The sequence below is a fragment of the Tympanuchus pallidicinctus genome, unplaced genomic scaffold, assembly GCF_026119805.1.
Source record: "Tympanuchus pallidicinctus isolate F22 unplaced genomic scaffold, pur_lepc_1.0 scaffold45, whole genome shotgun sequence".
NCBI classification, from domain to species: Eukaryota; Metazoa; Chordata; class Aves; order Galliformes; family Phasianidae; genus Tympanuchus; species Tympanuchus pallidicinctus.
In genome coordinates this window covers 1,008,801-1,032,241 of record NW_026294764.1, presented here as the reverse complement: position 1 = coordinate 1,032,241, position 23,441 = coordinate 1,008,801, and the positions used below count along the sequence as shown (strand labels likewise).

Here is a 23,441-nt window from a genome sequence, read left to right as displayed (position 1 = left end):
GGCGGTGTGGGAGGAGCGAGGCGGGGAGAAGGAAGGAAGGAAGGAAGGCGGACGCTGCGCTGCTGCTGGAGGCGCTGCCGCAGCCGCGGGCACAGCCACCCCCTCCCGCCGGGCCGGGCGGGGTGGGCTCCGCAGCCGAGATGTCTCAGGAGCGGCCCAAGTTTTACCGCCAGGAGCTCAACAAGACGGTGTGGGAGGTGCCCGAGCGCTACCAAAACCTCTCCCCGGTCGGGTCCGGGGCCTACGGCTCCGTCTGGTGAGTGGCGGCTCCGGGCCGGGTTCTGCCCTGGGCGCCGCTCCGCGCCGCTCCCCACAGCGCCGGGCGTTGCAGCGCACGACAGGTGGCACCGGGACATTTTTACAGGGGAAGATAATCGCGTCCCAGCCCCCAGCGTGATCTCATTTGGGCATATTTCGCAGTACCTTCTCGCAGTTGGGTGGTGGGGGTGGAGAGGATGCGGGCTGGCAAGGCCCCGAGCTCCGCACAGCTCTGCTGCTGTCCCGGTTTCCTTCTGGACCCGAGGACGGATCGTGAGCCGGGAGCTGCAGAGAGCTGCCGCGTCCCCTGACAGGCGCTGCAAAAACCATTTTAGCAGTGGCAGCGCGTCTCTGGTGCACTGCCTGCAGGAGCAAAGTCTGGGGTCGGCGTGCAGGAATAAGGAGAGCTCGGAGTTGGACTCGGTTTTTAACGCTTGCCTCATAGCAACGCTCTGCAAAATATATTGGATCGTGAAATGCAGATCAGATGGGCTGCTGACATCGTTTAATCTTAAAGACGAGGTTGTGTCCGGATCGCGTTGACGTTCTGACTCAAGCGATCGCGTAGCAGAGGTGAACAAAGCAGCGCAGGCTGATGACCGTTCTGGTTTTTGCTCTGTCAGTGCGATCGGAGTTCTCACACGGGTGTGCAATGACTGTACGTCTGTGCTGCTGCTGTCTTGGAGCAGGCGTGCCTATTTCTTTCATTAACGTAACATACAAATTTGTATCATGACTGTCATCTGTATTTTGAGGAGTAATGCATGCTGACCTCTGTCAGTAGAAAAAGGAGTTGCTTTGCATGCGATGCAGTTTTAAAAAAAGTTCTCTCCTGCTCTCGGGAAGCTCTGCTGAAATAATACACGTTTCTTAAAACTCTAGTGTCCCAACTATGTAAATGCTTGTATGTCGTAGAAGACAGAGCCTAACAGATTACAGTGCCAAGGGCGACCAATATATGTTCTGATTTATTTATTTTTTAGTAATTGAAGGATTTCTTTCTGGTGAAAGAAGGGCTCAGTGCCCCAGCTGATAAATACTCCTTTAGCTGCTGTGGTTACGTAACTCCCTCGGTGCAATAGGAAGTAGATTTTCTCCATGTCTGCTGTATTCAGGCCAGCCCTTCATGGTGCATGCAGCCCTTTCCTCTTCTGTTCTCCCCCTCCCCGTGGTCTGTTGTGTACGTAATGCTTCCAATGTTTGTTTTCACAACCAATTACTGAAGAGTTGGCATCACGAATTTCCTGTCGTGCTGCCTCCGAACTTTCAAAGATTGTGCAACTGTGTTTGGCCTGGATTGAAGCAGTTTCAGATGTGTTGCACATGGATCTTAGCACAGTCTTTTTCACAATTTTCTTTGTGTTCTACCAAAAATGTGTTTCAGCCAGACAAGTTGTAGAGAAAAGCATTACCTGTGCGTATATAATTAACTTTGTAATATAAAGCTCCAAACGGTGATGCAGTGTTGATGACGTTCCTAGAATGGCTGGTTCCACTCTGTTCCTCTAGAGTTTCTTCCCTGTTCCTTATCCTACTCTGAGAAAATGTACCTTTCAGGCTTGAGTTTGGAGAGCCCTCTGTTTTGGGATAGCAAACCGTGGGGCTTAAACCAGCCTTCAATGGAGTGCTTAAATGCACTCCGGTGTCTGTCTGCAGCACTGTTAGGTTAGAATATAATGAGGTACTTTATTTAGTTGTCAGGATGAGAGATTTAAAAAGGAAGAGTTTCTAGAAAGTGGAGGAAAAAATAGTAAAAGAATTAAGCCTGCAAATGAATCAATTAGACTGTGCAGTGTCTGCTGCAGGCTCCTTTAAATGTCTAACTAACTTGGAACACCATGATAGAAAATCCTGACTTTATTTTTTGCAGTCAGTGGATGGAGAATGGTTTTCTATGCAGGCAGCCAAAGCATGTGTCCTTAGTGTTAGAGTGAGAGTTCTCGTGTCTTCTGGAGTGCTGGAAGAAGGATATTTAAACAGCCAGCTTGGGTATTTTTCAGGGCCCGTATTTAAAAACTGAAAATATGTGGGGATTGAGGTAGGGCTTCGGTGCCAAAACTTTGAGAAACGTCAGTATGTACCGATAGATCGTTCATCACTAAGCCATGTTAACAATTGTGGTGACATCTGTTGTCTGAAGTGATATTTCAATTCGTTCTTGCTGGAGTTTTGTATATTCATGCAAGTCTTCTGCATTACAAGGATTCTGTCAAAATCGGTAACAAGGTCTGCACTAAAACATGTGTGGGTTACTGAAATATCAGTCTTGCATACTTCATATAAGGGAGAGGTCGATGCAGCATCTTGCATGGGAGCTGCTGGGCCGCCTGGGATGGGTGTGCGGTGAGCTGTGGTTCAGCAGGAGGATGGCTGCTGTTGGTGTCTGCAGGCAGTGTTAGTTCAGCCCCTTGTAAGCAAAGAGGTGCTCTGAAGCTTGTTGCCATCAGCTTATAAAATGTGAAGGCAAATTTGGTGTGCTCCTTGCAGCTTATTTTATTGATTTTTATTTTTTTCTCCAACAGCTATTGCTGTACAACAGTGTTTTTGCTTTAATTGCTTTGCAGTCTCTGTTCTTTCCTTTGGAAAGTAAACTGCTAAGTCTTACTCGTGCTCAGAATCTTGCATAAGGGTCCTTCAGCTTCTCCTGTTTGCAGGCTGTCAGGCTACAGAGCTGTTACACGACTGAGAGGTCTGCTCCTCTCCTCCATAGTTGTACCAACACTGACTAAATGTCCTGGGAGTGACGAAGGTACTGAGATGATCCCCATATTTATAAACTAGCAGAAAAATGCAGTGGGTTTAAGACATATTGAACCATCACTGAGGAAATGAAATAACCCTAAATATCACCTATTTAGCAGCAGTTCCTCTGTGTACGTTTTTTTGTGCAGTGTGTCTTTAGGCTTAGTAATCCCTTATCAAGATGTGCAATGCCTCTGTACACAGGATAGGACCAGCTTCTCCAACCAGGTGTGCGGGGAACAAAATGACTTGCAGCACTGTGAGTGGGACGGAGCAGCCACACAGGTGTCAGAACATGGGAGAGGAAGGAAGGTTGGCCAGCAGTGGGCATGCACAGAAAAGCAGGAAGCAGGGCTCAGGAAGGGAAGGCTGCTGGAAAGTTGGTGTGTTAAGAAATGAAATAAGGGTGAGCACGTGTTTCCTGCAGGGAGATTTATGGAAGGAGCATCTGAAACACCTGAGATACTTGGCAGCTGGTTGAAATTCATGACTAATCACAACAGCCTGTACTGAATGAAAATGGCTGAGCTTACTTTTGTGCTAAGTCCCAGAAAACACCCCAAGTATTGTCATCCAGTTAGTCTGAATTAGGTGTGACTGCGTATTCAAAGTGGTGTACATGGAACTTTATTTTTAAAAAGTATTCTGTATTCCTGAGCTGCTGGATCTGAAATATCCATTTTGTAGAGATATGTGAAAACTTAATGTAGATCATTGGAAAGCAAGATTAGAAGATGAACACTGAATTGCATTTTCCATACGTGCAGGCTGGGTGAGGTGATTACTAATGGGCATTCTTGTGGGCAGTATGGAGTAGCTCCAGTAATTCAGCCAGGGCAATTTGGTGCTCCTGTGATCTTCCTTCTAGCTATATTTTCATATCCTTCCAGAAAGTTCCTTGTGCTGTGTGTACGGATATCCCTTATACAGAAGGAGATGCCCTTTTCTGTCACGTATGGAGGTTTTCCCATTCCTTTGCAGGACCTCAGGGAAGAATTGCTGTTGGTAGAAGCAAGTCCGTTATTTTATTTTCTAGCTTTAGTTCTTGCAATCATAATACAAGAAGTTCCTTGAAACTGCAACTTTGAGATAAGTCATCTTTCTGCAAGTGAATTCATATTAATTTCAGTTAGCTTTTTTTTTTTTTTTTTTTTTTTTTTTTTTTTTTTTTTTTTTTGGTCTGTGCAATTGTGAGTTTGTTCTAGAGTTACTTTTGTATTTGGCTTTGGTCCTGTTAGCTGAATCGCTTCACGCTTTGTGATTGTAAATGTAACCTTTCCTTGCCCCTCCGTGCTGATTGAAGGCCGGCACATCCTCGCTCATTGGTGCCCTGGGTTGGACTGCAGAAGGAGACTTAACAAATGTCCTTCTCCGAGTTTTTCACTTCCACCCTTTCCCCACGTTTGTAATCTTGTATCAGTATAACCTCAATTTCACATCCTGTTTCTGTTCCCCCTTCCTTTTTGACAAACCAAAACTAGTTTTAGATAATGGCATTGAAGACAAGAAGAAGAGTGATTTGATTGCTGTCTGAGTGCCTGCTTTTCCTTAGGTCTCTAAATATGCAGCTCTGAGCTCTGGAAGGTTCTGTGCAGCGTATCAGGCTGGTCACACCTTTCTTCCAGTGCTGAAAGCTTTTGTTGTTTCATGAGTACTGGGCTTTTCCTTCTGAATTTTGTCAGTGAGGAGATTATGGAAGAGCTTCAAGGAATGACACTGCAGTACAAAGTGTCTGTTATGTGCGCACACAAGAAGTTATCACACAATTGGCATTAGTTTTTATGCACTATAAGGAATATTGTTTTAATGTTTCTGCTAATTTTAGTAATGTACAGTGAAGTTTCACTTATGCACATACATTTTTTTTGTAGCAAGCGCTTAGGATTGGGTGCAATATACCTGTGAGGTTTGATTGAGATGAACGAGCATCACTGGTGATTTCTCCTAGCAGCGATTTTTGTACGGACTTAAAACCTTAAAAGATGGTATCTTCAGCACAGCAAATTATTTTGTGATGAAATATTCTTTATGAGAATAGGCATAAGAATATGGATAGTGTTTACAAGTATTCTTCCTCTCTCCAGAGTTTTGTTGCCCTGTTGACATTTGAAATCATAACTATGCTGTAGGCAGAAGAGTCATAAACATTTCTTTCCTTTTTTTCCTGCAAAATTGCTTTTTAAAGGTACTATCTTCCCTGTAGTAAGTGAACAAAATTCATCTTAGAAATGCTTTCAGTACGACCCAACATGTGTATCAATGTGTGTGAATTTGCAGTCAGGTTGCAGACCAGGATGCCTGGACGTTATTGGTGGTGGAGAGAGGGAGAAATTGAATTGGCCATGCGACTCAGTCCCTGCACAGTTGCTATCTGGAGTTGCTAAATGGGTTTGAGGGTATTTGTAAGTGATTCGTTTTGACGGTTTGATTACTCTTTGTTGTAGTTCTGCCTTTGACACAAAAACTGGGTTGCGAGTGGCTGTAAAGAAGCTGTCCCGGCCATTTCAGTCTATCATCCATGCCAAAAGGACCTACCGAGAGCTGCGGCTACTGAAGCATATGAAACACGAAAATGTAAGTTGGAGGAGATGATATGAGAAGTTGGGCTATCCAGCATGACTGCATTCAAGGCTGATTGCACAGGTTTTTCAGATAGTAAATACTCAGCTTGCAGTAGTCCAGTGAATCATGGTTGAAGGGTTTTTTTTCTTGCATGTCATCATGTCAGAAAGAGTTGGAGCACTTGTTCACCAGATTCCTGTAGATAAACAGGGACAAAAAAAGGGGAGGGGAAGATATCAGACGTCTGTTCTTGCAAGCTATCATTTCACCAACAAAGCAGACCATGAATGGTTATGCTAAGCTATGCTATATGCTGTCTAATCATTTTTTCTGTTTAACTTCCATTTGCTATAGAAACTAGTTGAGCAATTCTCTGTGTTTGTGGCATTAAGACACTGGCATACTAATATTGTGTGCTGTTAGAGCAAATATTGCCTGCAATTGAGCAAAAATTCTCTAGCCTTCTGTAGAGCTGTTAACGTCAAGAGGGAAGGAAGGCTCTTAATTTTTGTACAAGTGAACTCCAATGTAGCAGAAGGAAAACACTGTTTTGGATGTGGACTGAGCAAGCTTAGTGTTTCTAAGACAGCAAGCAAGTCCAGTTTTGATGGAGGATTCTCCCTGGATGGTTGGATGAGAACTTCTTTTGTGGCTGTGGTGGTTGTGTGCTGTGGCTTCTTACTGCCGCAGCGAGCAGATGGTGTCCCTTGAATCTTGTTTGCGTTGTCGGTGTGGCTGATGGGGCCTTTTGGTGCGCACACACTGCACTCAGCAGTGCTTCCTCAGTGCCTCTATGTGATGTTGTTATCTTGGTAACAGAGGTAGCGATCGATCCTGCTTAATATCCATCCCCCAAAGTTTTTTTTTTTTTCTGTACCTTTTCTCATACCTGGAACATATTCAAAGCTTTCCTCTAGAATTGTTTGGAGAATGTGTTTAGATGCATTTCTACATCAGCGCATCAATCCGTTTTGTCCAAGCTAATTAGGTTAGATTTCTATGATTCTATAATTACACAGTGGGGACTAGCCTGGTGCTACAGCAGTTCTGTGTCTGGTGTTCAATAATATTTTTGATTAGTGTTGCAAATTGCATATTAGCTTTGAGAGTAAGAGAGAAGATGATGATGTTTGAATTATTCGTATATAGAAGTGTTTATTAATGGTTCATCGTGCCGTGGGAAGTTTCTCTGGTGTATGGGAACTGCTGAGTCACGGCCTGAACCTCTGATTGATCACCTGAGGCGAGCCATGAGTCAGCCAGAGGAGCACAGCTGAAGGCAATTCAGCTGTGCTGCCGGAAGGGGTGGAGCCTGGCTGCACCCCTCCTGGACCTACTGAAGAGCTGGCTGCCAGTGGGGAAGGGTCTCGTCTGGAGATCCCTCCTTCTGGTGTTTTGTGGTGAGCCCAGCATAAGGGTAAGCCTTCCATTTATTCTCTCTTGTTATCATAGTTCACTTTGCCTACCTCTCTTGTTTATTTTGTGATTGTAACATCTTGATATCCATTGGTTATACACTCTGGGTTGTGGTATGAAAATCCTGCAGATGCAGACATGCTCAGAGCCAGGTCAGGCAGGCTGGTTAGTTCAAGTGAGCTGACTATTCAGATCTCGGTTTGGAAGTAGAATACACTGCTTTGCGTGACTCAGAACACTTCAGTAAATCTGGTAGGTATGGCATTTTAAGGATCTTGAGCAGGGCTGGTTTTCTCTCCTGTATGTAGGCTGATTGTGTTGATCTTGAGCAAATAAATCGTCCTGTGGAGCAGTCAGGCATGGCTGTGTTATACTTTCAAGCTCCAGAAGGCCTCATTAGCTTGCATAAAGCAGATTACTGATGTGAGAGTGAACTTTGGTTTGGTGTCATATGAAGAAATTAACAATCTAAAATTCAAGGGGTGTGCAGAAATTCAGTCCGTGGGTGACCAGCTTCATTAGAACTGTGTCAGTGATGTGCTACAGAGTAAACGTATTTGTTTGTGAAACTTGTCAGTGAGAAAGATATGGATAGCTCAGTAGTGTGCTTTACACTGTAGCGAGATGAAAATGATAAGAGAGGAAATGGAAGTCTTGGTAACAAAGTCAGTTTTTGGCTTTTTCCTGCTAAACTGGGAGGACAGTGTTGTATATTTTCTGTAAACGTTGGTATGGAGGAGTCCACGGGACAAAGAAAGCGTAAGAGTTGTTTTGCAGCATGGATGTTAATGGTAAGAGGTTGATTCTGTCATCCTTGACAATTGCAAATGATGGGATAAAATTGTGCTGAAAGGGAACCTTGGCATCCAGCTCTTGGTTTAACATGCACACTCGAACCATTGCTGAGGTTACTGAAATGCGTGCAGTGTGTACGAATCCAAGGCAGGTGAGATGCAAGCTTAAAATAGGAGGAAGGAGCTTGCACCTTTATTTCATATTCCTAAGTTATGCTATGCTGTTAAGAGAATGATAATAACTTTAAAAGCAAATCTCAGTGAAAGTTTCAACAATTATGGACCAGATGGATTTTCGAAATGAAATGTAAATGACCTAGAAGGTAGTTACGGGGTAACAAGGTATAATCATGCATTTCCATGAGGTAACACATTTGTTGCCTTTTGGTCTCTGTTGCTCGAACAGTTTAGCTTGAAAATGAGGGGTGGAGTGGAGACTCTCAGGGCAGCAGATATAAATGGCAGTGTGAAGCTGTCAGCTCTTGGTGAAATTTGGGTCTGTATTGCACTGAGATGTTTTTCTGACTTATTTCACTTCTACTTATTTTCCAGTGTAGACATTTATTATTTGTTGCTTGCATTAGAGATCCTTGCTGGTTTTCTTCCTCTACTCAGTGCAAGTGAAAAAAAGGCACCTGCTTCTGATTTGACGTGTAGTCAACAGCATAACTAAGAACCAAGCAGGAAGCAAACTGATCTCTGCCTGGTGTTTGCTCATCCGTTTATTTCCCCACCAAACTTTAGCTGGGTTTAAAGAAGATATTTTTAACCAGTACTGACACTTGCCTTTTATTGACTTGGCTTGCTGTGGCTCCTGCTTGATGTTTTAAGTGGATGATTGGTTTGAAAGACAGCTGTTATATTTTGGCTGTAATTTTTTTTTTTTACTTAACATTAGAATGCTTGTTTCTGACCTTGTATGAATACTGATTTGCTTGCATCCAAATGATTCATGTAGTTGGAAATGAAAGTCTATCTGTTCCACAGAGGACCTTATTAACTGTATCATTTATGTGATCAATGTATTTCATGGCTTTTTCACTTTGCCTTTCCAGGTGATTGGCTTGCTGGATGTGTTCACCCCTGCCAAATCGCTAGAAGAATTCAATGATGTGTAGGTAACTTCCCTGAAAGTTGCAACAAAACATCTTTTGTATCTTCCCACCCTCTCCCAGGTTATTGTAGGAATTTTGCTGCCTTAATTTGTCTGCCATTATTTTGAATCAGCTGTGAAATGCAGCCCTATTCTAATGGACTCTTTCAGCTTGTTCTCGTATATTTTGTTGGCTAGTGCTGCAGGAATCAGCACACTGATCTGCTGCATTATTTAATGAGCTATGAACTGTATTTTATTTGGTAAAATGCCGAGGAGGCTGCTGTGCTGCTGGAGCTTTGTAAGGAGTTCTTATCCTAATCACGCTGAAGGGATTGCTTCATCGCCTGTGTTTCCTTTTGTTGGTAGGTACTTGGTGACACACCTCATGGGAGCAGATCTAAACAACATTGTGAAATGCCAGAAACTCACAGATGACCACGTGCAGTTCCTCATATACCAGATTCTTCGGGGGCTGAAGGTACCTCCTTCCGTCCTGCCTGAATGGTGATAACTGCTCAGCGGGAAGCAGAAATTGTTGATGAATGTCATATCCTTAGAATTTCATATGAACACATAGAGGGGCCTCTGCTCCTAAGTATTGTAGGATAGCCTGTTATTGCTTTCTCCTTTCATACCTCTTTGGGGCTTTGTATCAGTAAAGCTATGTATGATTTCAGAAGATACCTACATGTGTTCCTGTGGACAAAGTCTGGAAAGTTAGGACGTGTGCTGTCCTTTAATCATCCACGTCTGTGTCTTCAGTTTGGTTTTCTTACTTTGTTCCACTCCTGGCAGTAGTGCTCCTGGATATTCCGAAGGAGAGACTGAAAGTGAAACACTGATGTACTTGCAAACTCTGTAGATGCTGTACTTGGTTCCTCCTGCAAACAAGCTGTAGCTTATTTTGTGTGTTGGGTGGGGTGGGACAGTGTTGTTTAGTGAGGAAATAAGAAGAAGGCTGTTTGAGCTGTCATGTAATCCTTGTTGTTTTGCCTTACAGTACATCCATTCAGCTGACATAATACATAGAGTAAGTATTTACTCTAAGATTACTTCCTATACTGAACAAATGTCTTTTAAAATTGTAATGAGAATCTTACAATGTAGCCTCTATTAAATCAAGAAGAGATTTTCTGAGAATTATTTCAGTAGAACAGTGGAGGTTAGTAATGGTTCTCCTCATCCTTAATTTCTGTTCCTACCTCTGTTTGGTTTGTTTCTGAAATAGGTTCTCTGTTTGTTAAATATTATACTGCTACACTGAGTGCTGTAGATACCTAAACATGCATTTTTGCTTGTCTCTGACACCTCTGCAGACAGCAAAAGATAGAGCTGGTTCTGGGATAAAATTATTTTTCTGAATGTGGGGAGTTGATGTTGAAAGCCATGTAGAGAGTTGATTTTTTTCAACCTGAATTTGCATTTTTATTTACTTTAGACGTTTGCAACAACTTACATACTGCCATTAATGCTGATACTGTTGGTTTTTTTGTTTGTTTGGTTTTTTTTTTTAGGATTTAAAACCTAGTAACTTAGCTGTAAATGAAGACTGCGAGCTAAAGGTAATACAGTCATGACATATGACTAGTTTGATCATGATCTGAGTGAATGAAAAGGTCAAAGTGATTTTTCATGGAAATACTTCTGTGGACCAAGCTAGTTGTGTCCTTCTCGGACAAAAGGTTGATGCTTATAGAGAATTCGTTTTTCTCCTCTCTGTGTTCACGTGTTTGTATGTTTTTTTTTGTTATTTTTTTTTTAAATCATCTTGGAAAAAAGAGTAGTTTATAGATGTGCTTTGGACTTGGCTATTTTCAGAGACAAGGTATCTGTGTGTAATTCTGGTGGAGAGCTGTGCTGTTCTGGCCTTGTAGCAAGTCATGAAGTTTAGTTTTGTTGCAGTTGCACCATCTGTCCTCCACTCAGTCCAAGACTTGGAAGCTAGTACGAGTAAACAGCCAGATGTGGTACCACTGCAGTAATAGGTGGATGTCTCTTTTTGTTGTTTTTTTAACTCTGTAGATCCTGGATTTTGGCTTGGCTCGACACACAGATGATGAGATGACGGGGTACGTGGCTACCCGGTGGTACAGGGCTCCTGAGATCATGCTGAACTGGATGCATTACAACCAGACAGGTAATGCATTTTACTAATAAAAGGCTTCTGGGTTCCTGAGATCCTTGTGGGGAGGTGCAGGGAAGGTTCATGTTCTATTCCACTTGATTGTAAATTGACAGTTGCACTAATTACACTTCAGTGAGGGTGATTAAAAGAAGTAAGATATAGAATTAGTGTTAAAACCGCAATCGCGTATCTAAGGTATGAATCATTGTGGCAGCATTTGCAACGCTTCCTTAAACTTGAACCTTTGAAACTGCAGTCAGCAAAATCTTGTCACTACTTATCCCTTTTCCTAGCAGAGCAACTTCTAAAGTAAGCGAATAGAATGTATTTAGGTGAGAAGAAGGTGCCTTTCTAGGAAGCTGCTGGAAATGCATCTAAAAAATGCCTGTGGTTATGGGATGAAGAAATGCTAAAAATGCATAGAAGTATTTCTTCCTTTCTTCTTATCCATTTCTTTCTAATTATGTCCTCTTCCAGTTTGAATGGCTTCCCAGCAACGCACCTTTCTTCTCTAGAATGCTTTCAGATCAAGCACAGAAAGGAGGGGAAAAAAAAAAGGCAAATTTTTTCTAGTGCGTGAATGCATACGAGTCCATACAAATAACGTGCTGTTCTGATTTCACACCTTACTGATGTTGTCTTTTCTCTTTTCCTTCTATGTGTGTGTGGACCTGTCTTGTCTGTAGTGTAGTAGTTGGTGGTTGTTCAGGCAGAATTTATGTAAGACCAGATTTGTTCCTCAGAGCTGCCATTAACAAATTTCTTCCTCGATTCAGTAGGTGCCTCTGTAGCTCTTTGGTGTCCAGTGCACATTACTTTCTGGGAGGAAAAGTTGCCTGATCTTGTCAGTATTGCGTTATTGGGGAAATGTTACACAGAGTGGTTGTTGAGCAGTGTCAGTTTCCTTGCAGTCTCAGATTGTTTCAACACCGTGAGATTATTGAAGCGTAAAGTTGGTTGCAATTGTTGGATAGGGTGATTCTATTGAGGCTTTATTTTTCTGCCTTATGATATATTTTTTTATTTTGTTCAGTTGATATTTGGTCAGTGGGATGCATTATGGCTGAACTGTTGACTGGAAGAACGTTGTTCCCTGGTACAGACCGTATCCTTTACAAGTGACATATTTTCCTGAAATGGAAGTCAGAGGTTTTCTCTTTGTTGTACTTCACAAGGAAACAAGTTTTGTGTTGTTTGGTTGTTTTTTGTTGTGGTTGTGCTTTTTAAAATTTATTTATTTTTAACTACCTGATGGCTTCTTTTACTCGCAGTGTGATGGAGTTCTCAATTTTGCTTCACGTGGAATCACCGCAGTGTGCGAGAGGCAAACCTGTTACGGTTTATTGTCTGTTAGCATCACTAGAGTTGATCATTTCTGGGAATTAATTTCTTTTAAATGTTTTAAAATTCATTCAAATCCATCTCTTTTTTGAGTTTGTAGGAAAATAATTGCTGGGAGTGGTGTGTTTGCTGTGAATCCTCTCATGCTTCATATTTGTAGGAAATGTGAAGCGCCCCTTCTGGCCTCTCTTCTGTATCTTGCTGCTATGCTATGACAGCAGCAAATTTGCAGACTTTAGTGCAGGGACCTTATCCCAAGTCACTCTGAAACATTTAGGTTCTACTGCTGTGCATGTAAACAGACTGTAGCTTTCTTTGATTACATGCTTGTACGGCTTGAGAACACAAGCATGGAAAAAATCTTCTCAAAATCATTTTTTTTCATGGCATTGAAGGGAGCTTGGTGGGACACTGGCGCGTTTCTGGGGCCAGTCACTTCATTCCACAGGAGATCAGAACTGAGACTTGTTCTACTAAGAACAAACTTACAGAGTTAACTAACTTCTGTCGGGATTTTTCATTGCCTAAAAGGTGGAGTTTCTTTGTGGAAGGCAGTGCTATTTCCCACCCCTTACTGAACTTAATTCTTTTAATTACAGATAGTTTATAAATAGCAGAAATTATTAAAACTATTATTTCTTAATTGAAATAGATCAGATTAAAAGAAAACTGGTGTTGGAAGTGCTGGCCTTCTGTGTACTGTGTCACTTCTAGAAAGCATTCAGGTTCCAAGACTGTGGAAAAGGGAGCAGCTCTCACTCCAGCTTTAAAAGTCTTTAACGTTTTAACATTTCCCTTTTCACTGTGCTCGGGCTTCATCGTTCTTCTCTTTTTATGCCCATCTTCTTATCTCTTTCTAAATTTGTTGAACTCTCTGTACTCCCCTGTTTAGTTATCTTGGCTGTGTTGTTGAGAATAGAAGCAGAGCTAGCATGGAAGTGGTGAAATAGCACAGAGTGAGTTGCCTTATTTCTACCGGCTGACTTAGCATTTGTAATTTGGTATAAGCACGTTTTCTTCAAGAAGAAAAATAATCAAAAATTGCTGTACCAGCCAAGGCCTTTCATCTGCTGATACCATTGCACCCCATAACAGTGCACTTTAAATTTAAAAAATATTGCTACTTGCAAGTAAGCCATTTCCTGGTAGGATTTGTAACATGTAAGAAATGCTTCACAGCGTGTTCTGGATGAATCGAGGAAAATTCTCAGGCTTGGCACGTAACTGTTCTGTTCTCCAGCTGGAATAGGCAATAATACAGTGCAAAATAAAGGAAAATAAGTTCTAAATGACTTGCTTTGTCAGATTAGAATAGTTGGCTGATTTCTGACTCCCTGAGGATGTGTGCTTACAATTCTTTACATTGAACACGGAACTTCTTTCCTAAATTGTGGTAACATTTTTTATTTAAATGCTTTTCCTGTTCTGAATTGGTTTGGTATAAGAAAAAACAGCTCAATCCTTTTCCACTGTTAGTAAAATTTTGTAGTACTGTAGTTGTTAGAGTTTGCATAACAGTTCCCCACTTCAAGTAGCGTACATGCTGTTTGCTCCTGAGGTTAGAGTGTCAGTGGAGTTGTGTTTGTGCGTGCAACACTTAGAAGGTCTGGGAAGGCAACGAGCTTTCAGCTTTCTCTGCAGCTCTAATGTCTGAAACCAATCAGAAGTGACTGAAAACTGACATTCTGGTTGCTTTTTGGTCCCATGGTGGTGATTTTCTAATCTATATAGCCTCACATTTCCAAAATGAAAGAGAAAACAGGCTGAATGGATGGTGTCTTCAGCATGTCAGGACAGCCCTCTTCCTGTTTGAGCAGCTCTGTGTTTGAAATGCGGTCCCATCTCATCAAGGATGGGGCAGAGGTGACGTGACGTTACTTACAGTCCCTTGGGTGTTTTTGCAAGGCCTGGAGAAGCACCCAGTGCTCGTAACGGGTTTGCTTTCTCTGGTAAGTAAAAAGATGTATTCAGAAATGATCTTCAATTTGTGTGTGATGGTTATACCTCTGACAAGCTGATGCCAAGTTCAGTTTGAAAGATTTGTCTGTAGAGTTCCTGAATGTGGCTGTCCTCAACTTAAAGCGATGTTTTAGATGCGCTTACAAAGTAACTCTGCTGTCAATAGAGGCTGAACTTTGCAAAATTGTTACAGTATTTCTAACTTAACCTTGAATGTAAACTGTGTCCTTCCTTCTGTGGCCTGGGAATGGAAACATTTGTGTGAAAGATAAATTTCTCATATTGGTAACATCTCAACCAGGAGGTGCGGGTGGGGAGCAGGGCTGAGGGAAGACGAGTGGCAAAAAACAGGTAACAAGAATCAGTCCCTGGGGATTTTAATGCCTGGCACAGCTGGAGGCTTCCTTTCTGTTACGAATGTATCTGTCATTAAAAATATATGTTCCTGATTACTTCTTTTTACAGCTCTTGTGATACAAATAGTTCATACAGGTAAATATGCAAGTGGACCTCGACAATTCAACTTGTGTTAAAATGATAATGCACAAATAAAAAAACATTCTGTACCAGCTTAGCCAACTTCATTTTTCTGTTTTAAGTTGACTGTATTCCTTTTAAGCTAACTCTGAAGAATATAAATATATATGCAGATTTGTTCAGTAGTGTAGGAGCTCCATCATAACCAACTAGTCTGAAATTGCACTGTGGTGCGTCTTGGCTTTGCCTGTGCTTGCGGTTACACCAACTTTTGGACGTGGCTTTGCCTGGAAAAGCTCTTGTCTTGTTCTGCCTGCTGGTGATGGTGGATGGAAGATGGCTTTCTAAGTTTCAGAGTCACTGAGACTTACCAGATTGTGGATGTACTGTGGTGATGGCATTCCGGATTTGCATGCTCTACTTTTCTTCTCCATGCACATGCTTTTTTAATTTGCTTTGTATTTCCTAAGTTTGTTTTCTTGTCTGTAGTTGCTTATGGTCACCAGAATGCTGTAGGCCCTGTAGTTTGGCAGGTTGTAGTGGCAGATGTTCAACTAGATGCAGTGCTTTGGTTTTGGCATGCCTGTGGCTGTGTGAATTACACATTCTGTGTTTTCTTGCTTATCTGAGAAGATCTGAAGTGTAATATGCAACATCTTCCTATAGCATGCTGTCCTTTGGGAAGGGCCCACAGCAAACTGAGCAACAGTGCTGCTGGCATGCCTGATATATTAAACACATTTTAAAGAGCTCAGATATAGAAGCCAAGGTATGGGATGTAACATCGGAGGTGTGTTGGTAGTCCTGTGCTTGCACAACTGTTTCTTGCACAAGAGTCAGTAAAAACTATTAAGACTGTTCTAAGTGGCACTGAGGAAAAGCCAATTTGAGCGAGCTAATTATAGTCTGCTCATTCTCCTGCATCAGTAGTTATATTGATCTCATTATAAATGTTGATACTTAGTTGACAATTCAACAGATGAGTTAAATCCAGATAGATACATTGGATTTACTGTTATGTTTTCAGTGTTTGAGTAGGGGAAAGTTGGCCAAGCTGCTGGGTAACTGGGAAATTAGTGCAGGTGTTCTGACCAAGCACTTCGGGCTTTAATGTTCTGTAAAACTTTAGCTGGAGACTGCTGAAACCTTTATCTCCTGATGTTGAAGTGTTGGTAATTTCCTTCATGTACAGTTTGCCATTATCACAGGAACTTTGATCTGTTTTAAAAAAATCAAGCAAACAAAAACCTTCCCCAGCTCCCATTTCTAAAAAACAGTCCCTTGGTTTGGTAGGGTGCTTTTATGTAAGTAGAACTCCTTCACCATCAGACAATTTTAGAAGCAAATGTAGAGCTTTTCCAGTATGTGAGTTAAAAGCTTTTTGAAGGAGTAGTAACTGTATCTGAAAACATCAGGAAGGCATTGATCCTGGGAACAGATACTGTCTAGCGGGTAGATTGTGCCCACTGAAGATGTATAAAGAGCAATGTAATTCTGAGGACAAACATAAATGTTACAGACAGTCTGGAATCACAGGTAGCATTTGAAGGGCTGCATGCAGGTTAATTCAGAGAAAGGGGATGATCCTTGAAGTAGTTTTTGAAAGATATCTTTTCCCCGTATTATCTTGAAATTTAGACATAATTTTGTATGTCTTGTGTTTTCTCATCAAGTGTATGTTTTGTCACATCCTGAGTACTGAATGTTCTTGCCTTTCTAAGAGGGCAGCTCGGAATGATACGTGGCTCCTGGAGGCTCTGCTCCGGGTAAACCATTCTTTGCAACTTCAGAGTTATGAGCCAAGAGCCCTTTCCACAGAGGCTTTACACCCGAGCCCCCTCTGCCCATTGGCGCTGCAGAGCCCCCACCAAGCCGAGGGGCCTGAGGTGCTGCACCAGAGCTTCAGTGCTGGGCAGAGCCCGGTCACTTACACACTTAGGAAGCAAGAAAGTGGCTGAATTATCTTGGAAGGTGTTCACAAAAGGCCTTTGCTTTCTTAATGTTAGTGCCTACCCTTTTCAGCCTTCTGCTTCACTTTGTCCGTCACTAACGGCCTAATCGTGCTGACTGCTGCTACTGGGGGGGGCTGCAAGGGCAACTGTGTGACCTGATTTCTGCCGGGGGCAGAACGCTTTGACGTCTGCCTCGCCGTGGGCAGGGACGCTGTGACCAGCACAGTGCATGCAGTGCATCTGTAGTCAAATTGTTCAACCCTTTTGATGCGGACAGAGATGTTACAAGCGGGCACTTGGTTTTATTTTTATTTTTCCAGGAGGAATGAATACAGTTTACTTAAAATAGCTTTTCAGTTGAGGCCTTGGCAGACACCAACTTTCAGTATTATGAAGCTGATGTTTTGCGCTTTTCATTTTGATTTGTCCCAGCATTTTCCTTTATGGTCCATCATTAGATATTGATCAGTTGAAGCTCATTTTGAGACTCGTTGGAACCCCAGGGCCTGAGCTTTTGAAGAAAATCTCCTCAGAGTCTGTGAGTTGACGCTTTGATTGTAATATCTGCCCTATCGGAAGTCCCAAGTTTGTGTTTTGCCCTCCCGTAGTCCGTCTGTAGTATGTGTTGGGATCTCTCTTCTGTTGTTTTTCTTTACTTCTGGATGGCTTTGAGTTCATACGCTTTTTGCATCTGCTTTTTACTCCTCTTTACTCTGCCTGTGGTATAATTTCTTCATTCCTTATTCTTTTTTTACTGCCTCATAACTTTTTTTTTCAGTTTGTGGGTTTATGCTTCGTGATCCATGGTACGATCAGATGTTGCTGGGGAGGTATTTCTCATGGCAAAGAACTTGAGGCTTCTCTCAGTTGTTTCTCCAGATTGTGTACCACGGATCTTTCTGGTGAGGGAGATGGAATGAGAGCAGTGTGCTATCCTAAAATTGCACAGTGCCTTCTGTAGCATGATTAATTTCTGAAACATTGCTGCAACTGCCTTAGGTTTTGTAGTGCAAGACCTGCAGTGCCTTTTAGGTACTTCTGGATGTGTGGGGTCCCTTTGTCAGGAGAATCACGAACTTCCTTGCCGAACGGTGACCTCTGTGTTCAGCTGTACTGCCGTTTTTATATGATTCCAGTCCTGGGTTGAGAACTTCTGCAAAGACAGAATTAAATGACGTTTAGCGTTAAGCGTTTCTGAATGTGATGTGCCTGAAAGTTAGAGCAAAGGATGGTGCAACGCTGCAGACTAACAGGGCAGCCCGTAGTGGGCACTGGACTTGTTTCCAGGCAGCTGGCAGTGTACTTCAGCAAGGTGGCTGTGTCTGCTAAGTAACGGGGGATCAGCGTGGTGGAAAGCAGCAAGATCATTCTGTGCTGCATCTCATGTTCCTTCTCACATAACACTGACAGTAAATCTGAGTGTGAGTTAGCTTGGACATACATTTCTGTGCAAGTTTGAATGCGTCGGTAAATGTACTGAATGTCACATTAATTTAAGAAAGCACTGGGGTGTCTCTTGGAAGGATAGAAATGATTAACCCAGGTCTCTGGGTGCCTGCAAACCAGCCCTGGGGACTCTGACTGGTATCGAGGTATTTTAGGTACAGCAGATTACTGAGAGAGAGCAGCTTTAAAGGATGACAAGGTTAAGCAAAAGATTAGCTTGTCTGTGTAAGACTGAAGTGTCTTCTTTTAATACCATGCAATGAAAGTTGCTCTTAGGTTCAAGTCATGAGTTTACTTTAAAAAAAAAAAAAAAGAGCACTGTTTCTACTACTCTACTATTTTTTCCACTGTACAGAGATAACAAAATTATTAAGAATTTGAAGGCCTTTAATGTGTCACTGGAACAAATTCTGTATTTTTCTGCTGCTTTACTTTAGTATCCTCTTACTTTCTCCATTCTGATCACTGACATCAACTAACTCTTGTCTTATGCAATGCTAATGTTTTGCTAATCTTGCACTTATTGCCTTCTGTCACATCTCCCACATATCAAAGTGCATTTGAAGCTGTTTAGGAGGCGTCAGTTGTAAGCTGCTTTCACTACACACCACAAGGAACTTAAATACTTTCTCTGCAGGAAGAAAAAAATGGCAACCAGAGTATAGGATAAGATTTTTATGTTTTTGTTCATTTTCCTGAGGCTTTTTGTAGCTGCAGCAGCCTAGGACAGTTTTCTGAGGAATATATTCAACCAAATGAAATGTCTGCTCTGGTGGCTTAGAACTGCTGGGAAATGTGAAAGCAACCTTGTAGTGCAGTGCTGCTAATGGCAGGCAGAAATACTTCTGTACTGACGCTGTTACCAACTGATCAGTAACTCTACATTGCCTTAAGTGCTCAGTTGTGCATTTGCTAAGCTTTCACAAGTATTTGGGAAAAAAGTAATTAGTGGACCCTGCCTGTTTGGCTTGTGCCTCGTGGTTTGCAGAAGAGATTCTTTGTATGCAGCTATTTTCTGTTCAGAACGGTTTTTGCACTGTTTCTAACAAAGCCCTTGACGAGGCACTTAAGATATTAACCAGCTTCAGCAGATCATGCGTCTGACGGGAACGCCCCCTGCGTATCTCATTAACAGGATGCCCAGCCACGAGGTGAGCCCTGAGCAGATGAGGGGGTGGTTGGCAGGGCAGGTCCCCACTTGCAGTGTTTGCTGCCTTGAAAATGATAGGCTCGCATGCGGCATGGGGTGAGCCATTAAGTGCCTGTTCTTCAGCAACGTTCTTGTACTAAGTGAAGACTTGAGATTGGACAGTGCATACTCAACCACAGACTTCTGAGATTCAGGAGAACCTGGATGTGAGTTGGTTTTGCACTGTGTGAAACACATGGTCTACCAGCAGACACCAATTGCACGCAGTCTCAGCAGTGCTCCAGGGCAGGCAGCTCTGCACCTCTTTGCTTTCCAGTCTTGCATGAACCTCAAGTAATGTCAGCTCTTGCTCCACTGTCCTGAGTGGCCTTTAGTTGGGAAGGGATAGCACGGATGGGCTTAGCAAGTATCAGAATAAGTACAGAGGAGGCAAAGCAAGGAGACGGACCATAATGAGCAGTGCTTCAAGATGACTGAAATGTACTGTCTTGGTGGCTTGGTGGTATTATACTTAACAGACTGTCTATTTCCACAGGCGAGAAACTACATTCAATCTTTATCTTACATGCCGAAAATGAACTTTGAAAATGTGTTTATTGGTGCCAATCCATTAGGTAAGGCTTGACTCCTAAATGGGCTCTTCCCAAAGCTGACCTTGGCACGTGTTGGCAGGCCAAGACTTTTCCTAAAGTTGCGGCAGTTGTTCAGAACAGAGATGCACACATTTTTCAAAGTTGACACAGTATGTATGGACTGTGAGGTGTGAGGGAAGAGACTGTGGGTAGTGGGGTGGCTCCAGAGAAATTAGAGTTTCCTCGTGTACCTTGCACTTTTACAAACTTGCATTTCAGAATGTGTCACACAGCTCGCTATGTAAGATTCTTTCTTTTTTCTTGGTGTTTTTTCAGCTGTGGACTTGCTAGAGAAGATGTTGGTACTGGATACAGACAAACGAATTACTGCAGCAGAAGCGTTGGCTCACGCCTACTTTGCTCAGTATCACGACCCAGATGACGAACCAGTGGCAGACCCCTACGACCAGTCCTTTGAAAGCAGAGAGCTTGAGATTGAGGAATGGAAAAGTGAGTCTGGGGAGCAGGAGAGAGCCAACCTGATCTCTTTGCGGTCCGTTCCACGAGTTGCAGTTTGATTAAGCCATGGTAGTTACAGGCACAAAGGCTCTTTGAAAGGGTAGATAACAGCAGGACAAGGGGAAATGGTTTTAAGTTGAGAGAGGGAAGATTTAGGTTGGATATCAGGGGGAAGCTCTTTGCAGAGAGAGTGGTGAGGTGCTGGAACAGCTGCCCAGAGAGGCTGTGGATGCCCTGTCCCTGAGGTGTTCAAGGCCAGGCTGGATGGAGCCCCGGGCAGCCTGGTCTGGTATGAAATGGGGAGGTTGGTGGCCCTGCATGTGGCAGGGGGTTGGAGATTCGTGATCCTTGAGGTCCCTTCCAACCCTGGCCATTCTGTGATTCTGTATATGGAGTGAATCTGTCAACAACTGTGCACATAAGTAGTATAGCCCTTGGTAACTCCTACTGTATGCATGCAAGCACATAGGGTGGCACGGGTTGCTTACATGTTTTTCAAATGTATTTACACATTAGTGCTCTGGAAGTATCTTATTGTGCCTGTTAGTCTCTGAGACGGTTTATCCATTATTTGAGGTTGTTCAGGTTTTGTGCACGAGGGATGTCATTAGTAGTTTCTTAAGTTTCTGACACTTTTCCCACCAGGCCTGACTTACGATGAAGTAATCAGCTTTGTGCCACCGCCACTTGACCAAGAGGAGATGGAGTCCTGAGAAACTGCTCTCTTCTCTTTGTCCCACTTCACTGTGAGGGGAAGGCCTTTTTGTAGGGACTCTCCAACTATCATTCAAGTGCCTCGCCACAACAATATTCTCCTTGGTGGAAGGGTTTTGTGTGTGTTGAACTGGGGAGGGTGGGGGGAGGGAGGAAAGCTGAGTCTATGTAAACATGCTGCATGCTCTCTTGTGTTCTGTGTATGGCCTGGAGCAAGTCTCTGAAGACCTGTTCTGACTGCTCTTTAGTCCTTCCACAGGAAGCTTCAGCTGGTTTGTGCTGCTGGGGTGAGGAGGGGAAGGTGACATTCAAAGTTTGGTTACAGTTGTTGCCATTTACCAGTTGTTCTACAACTAACCTCAAAATAAGGAAAGTTGGTTCATAGCCTTAGAGAGCCCTCTGTTTTCTTTGGGAGTGAATGTAGGGTTGAGGGATGTCCTTCTTCCATGCTACGGTGACTGATTCACATCCAGATCTTCCTGGTGCAGGAGAACGTACAGGTTTTCTGACAAATGTCTGATTCTTGGAACGTGAAAAGATTTTGTATGAAACTGTAAATATGTTTGTGCCTTAAATGAATGGGGAAAGAGGGGGAAGGAAGTCTGGAGTGGAAGTGTCTGGCCCTGCTGTTTTTCAGGGTGAAGGCTCCCAGACAGCCAGGCATGAACTCTGTGTGTTCAGGAAACAACTTTCCGAGGCAACAGCCTCTCCTTGGATTGGTATTCCATATTTTTCTCCCTCTTTCCCTCCTCTAGTTGTGCAGTTTGTCAGCATTAGCTCCCAGGAGATGGAGGCTGGAGAAGATTCTTGCTAGCCACGTTTGCGTATCTTGTTCCTTAAAAGGTGGGGTGTTCTTGCATGTCATAGCTGTATGCGCATGTAGAGCAGCTTGGTGTTTGTTGTTACGCTGTGGGGGTGGCACTGGGGCAGTTAAATCATCAGTGAACTGTTCACTGAGTACCTCAGCCAGTGCCACAGAATCACAGCATCCTTCCTCTTGTGCTGCAGCTCAGCGTGAAATATCTGCCAGTGTGGAGACTGTTGAGAAAAGGGTAAAACATAAAGCATAGAAATGCACATTGTCCTTTGTTCTGATCTGGCTTGAGGAGAGATTGGGATGGAGGGCTTCTTGTGAAATCAAGTGTAAAAAACGTTCTTTGAAGAAACAACTGTGGCATCTTGTGCCAGAATTTATTTCCTGAAATTTTTTTTCTAAAGATGTTGGAATCCAAAGCAAAGAAATAAGCATGCATAAAAACACAATCTCCCTGTCGCTGTCTATATAGGTATTTATATAATATAAAACTAACATTTACTAGAGGATCTTTTTTACCCTCACAGATAAGAGCTTCTTGGCTGCTTGTTAGCAGGTGGAGCTCTGCTTGAGGAAATGGGAGAAGGGAGTATGTTTGGATACAAACGTGACAAAAATACTGGTATTTTCCAGGACTCTACATGAACTTCATGCCCAGTTAGCTACTGGCAGGAGGGGCTCTTTCTGTGCTTTTTTCTGTGCTACAACTATGCTGTGGATCTCAGGAGCCTGATTGTAGGATTTGGGGAGGAGACTTTTTAGACATTTATCTGTTGCAGGCGTCCTGTACACGCGACATAGCAGCTGTGTGAGTGAGGAGAAGGGCTTTTGCAGTATTTTGCATTCTTGTTACCTACGGGGTGGAGAGGAACTGTTTGTAGTATTTTTACCACGTGTCTGAAGAGGTGGCACAAAGGGATGGGACACAAAAGATGAAGCCATTGATTCTTGCTAGGCTACTTTCCAGTGATCTCTTCAGGTCAACGTTTTACAAAGTCTGGGGTGAGATGAACAGGCGCTTTGTGCTCTGTGATAACGCTCTCTTCAGACCAACAAACTAGAGATAAAACCTCCCTGCTGGGCAAGCAGTCCAGATATTCAAATGAAAAAATGTAGATAGACTCTGTAAACCTACAGCAGGATTATTTTTATCAGCCATTTTACGTGTAGATGCTACAGTGTGATTCCATGTGGAAATACTGCTAAAGATTTTTAAAATACAGACGCTGTGTGTGTGTGCGTGCGAGTGGGAAGGTTCCATTCACAGCCCTGCTCTGAGGGAGCCGCGTGGCGCTCCTGCGTGCAGCGCAGTGCTGCTGGGCCGCCTGCAGTCTGAACAGGAGGATGCACTTCAAAGAAGAGATCTGCTATTTCGTTTCTATCCATGAGTTGTGTTGTAATTGGTTATGCTGGATAAGATGTCACAATACCACTGGTTAAAAATAAAACCTATTTTTCAGACTTACTGTGCTGATGGTTCTTCTAACCCCTGAACAAACGGTTT

The 23,441-nt window shown here is 42.9% G+C and overlaps 1 protein-coding gene across 2 annotated transcripts; it reads left to right on the top strand.

Moving 5' to 3' along the window:
• The first annotated feature begins 46 nt into the window (after positions 1 to 46).
• On the top strand, positions 47 to 23,398 carry MAPK14 (mitogen-activated protein kinase 14). 2 transcript variants are annotated; one of them, XM_052702462.1, is made up of 12 exons: positions 47 to 256; positions 5,445 to 5,574; positions 8,828 to 8,886; positions 9,235 to 9,346; positions 9,869 to 9,898; positions 10,383 to 10,430; positions 10,891 to 11,005; positions 12,027 to 12,098; positions 19,240 to 19,319; positions 19,854 to 19,932; positions 20,227 to 20,400; positions 21,055 to 23,398. In XM_052702462.1, the coding sequence occupies exons 1-12, from the start codon at positions 141 to 143 to the stop codon at positions 21,120 to 21,122; spliced, it is 1,083 nt and encodes a 360-aa protein (XP_052558422.1). In that variant the 5' UTR covers positions 47 to 140; the 3' UTR covers positions 21,123 to 23,398. The 2 variants fall into 2 exon arrangements, with proteins under 2 accessions (XP_052558422.1, XP_052558421.1); XM_052702461.1 differs by lacking the exon at positions 19,240 to 19,319 and adding an exon at positions 17,181 to 17,260 and having other exon boundaries at positions 48 to 256.
• The last annotated feature ends 43 nt before the right edge of the window (positions 23,399 to 23,441 follow it).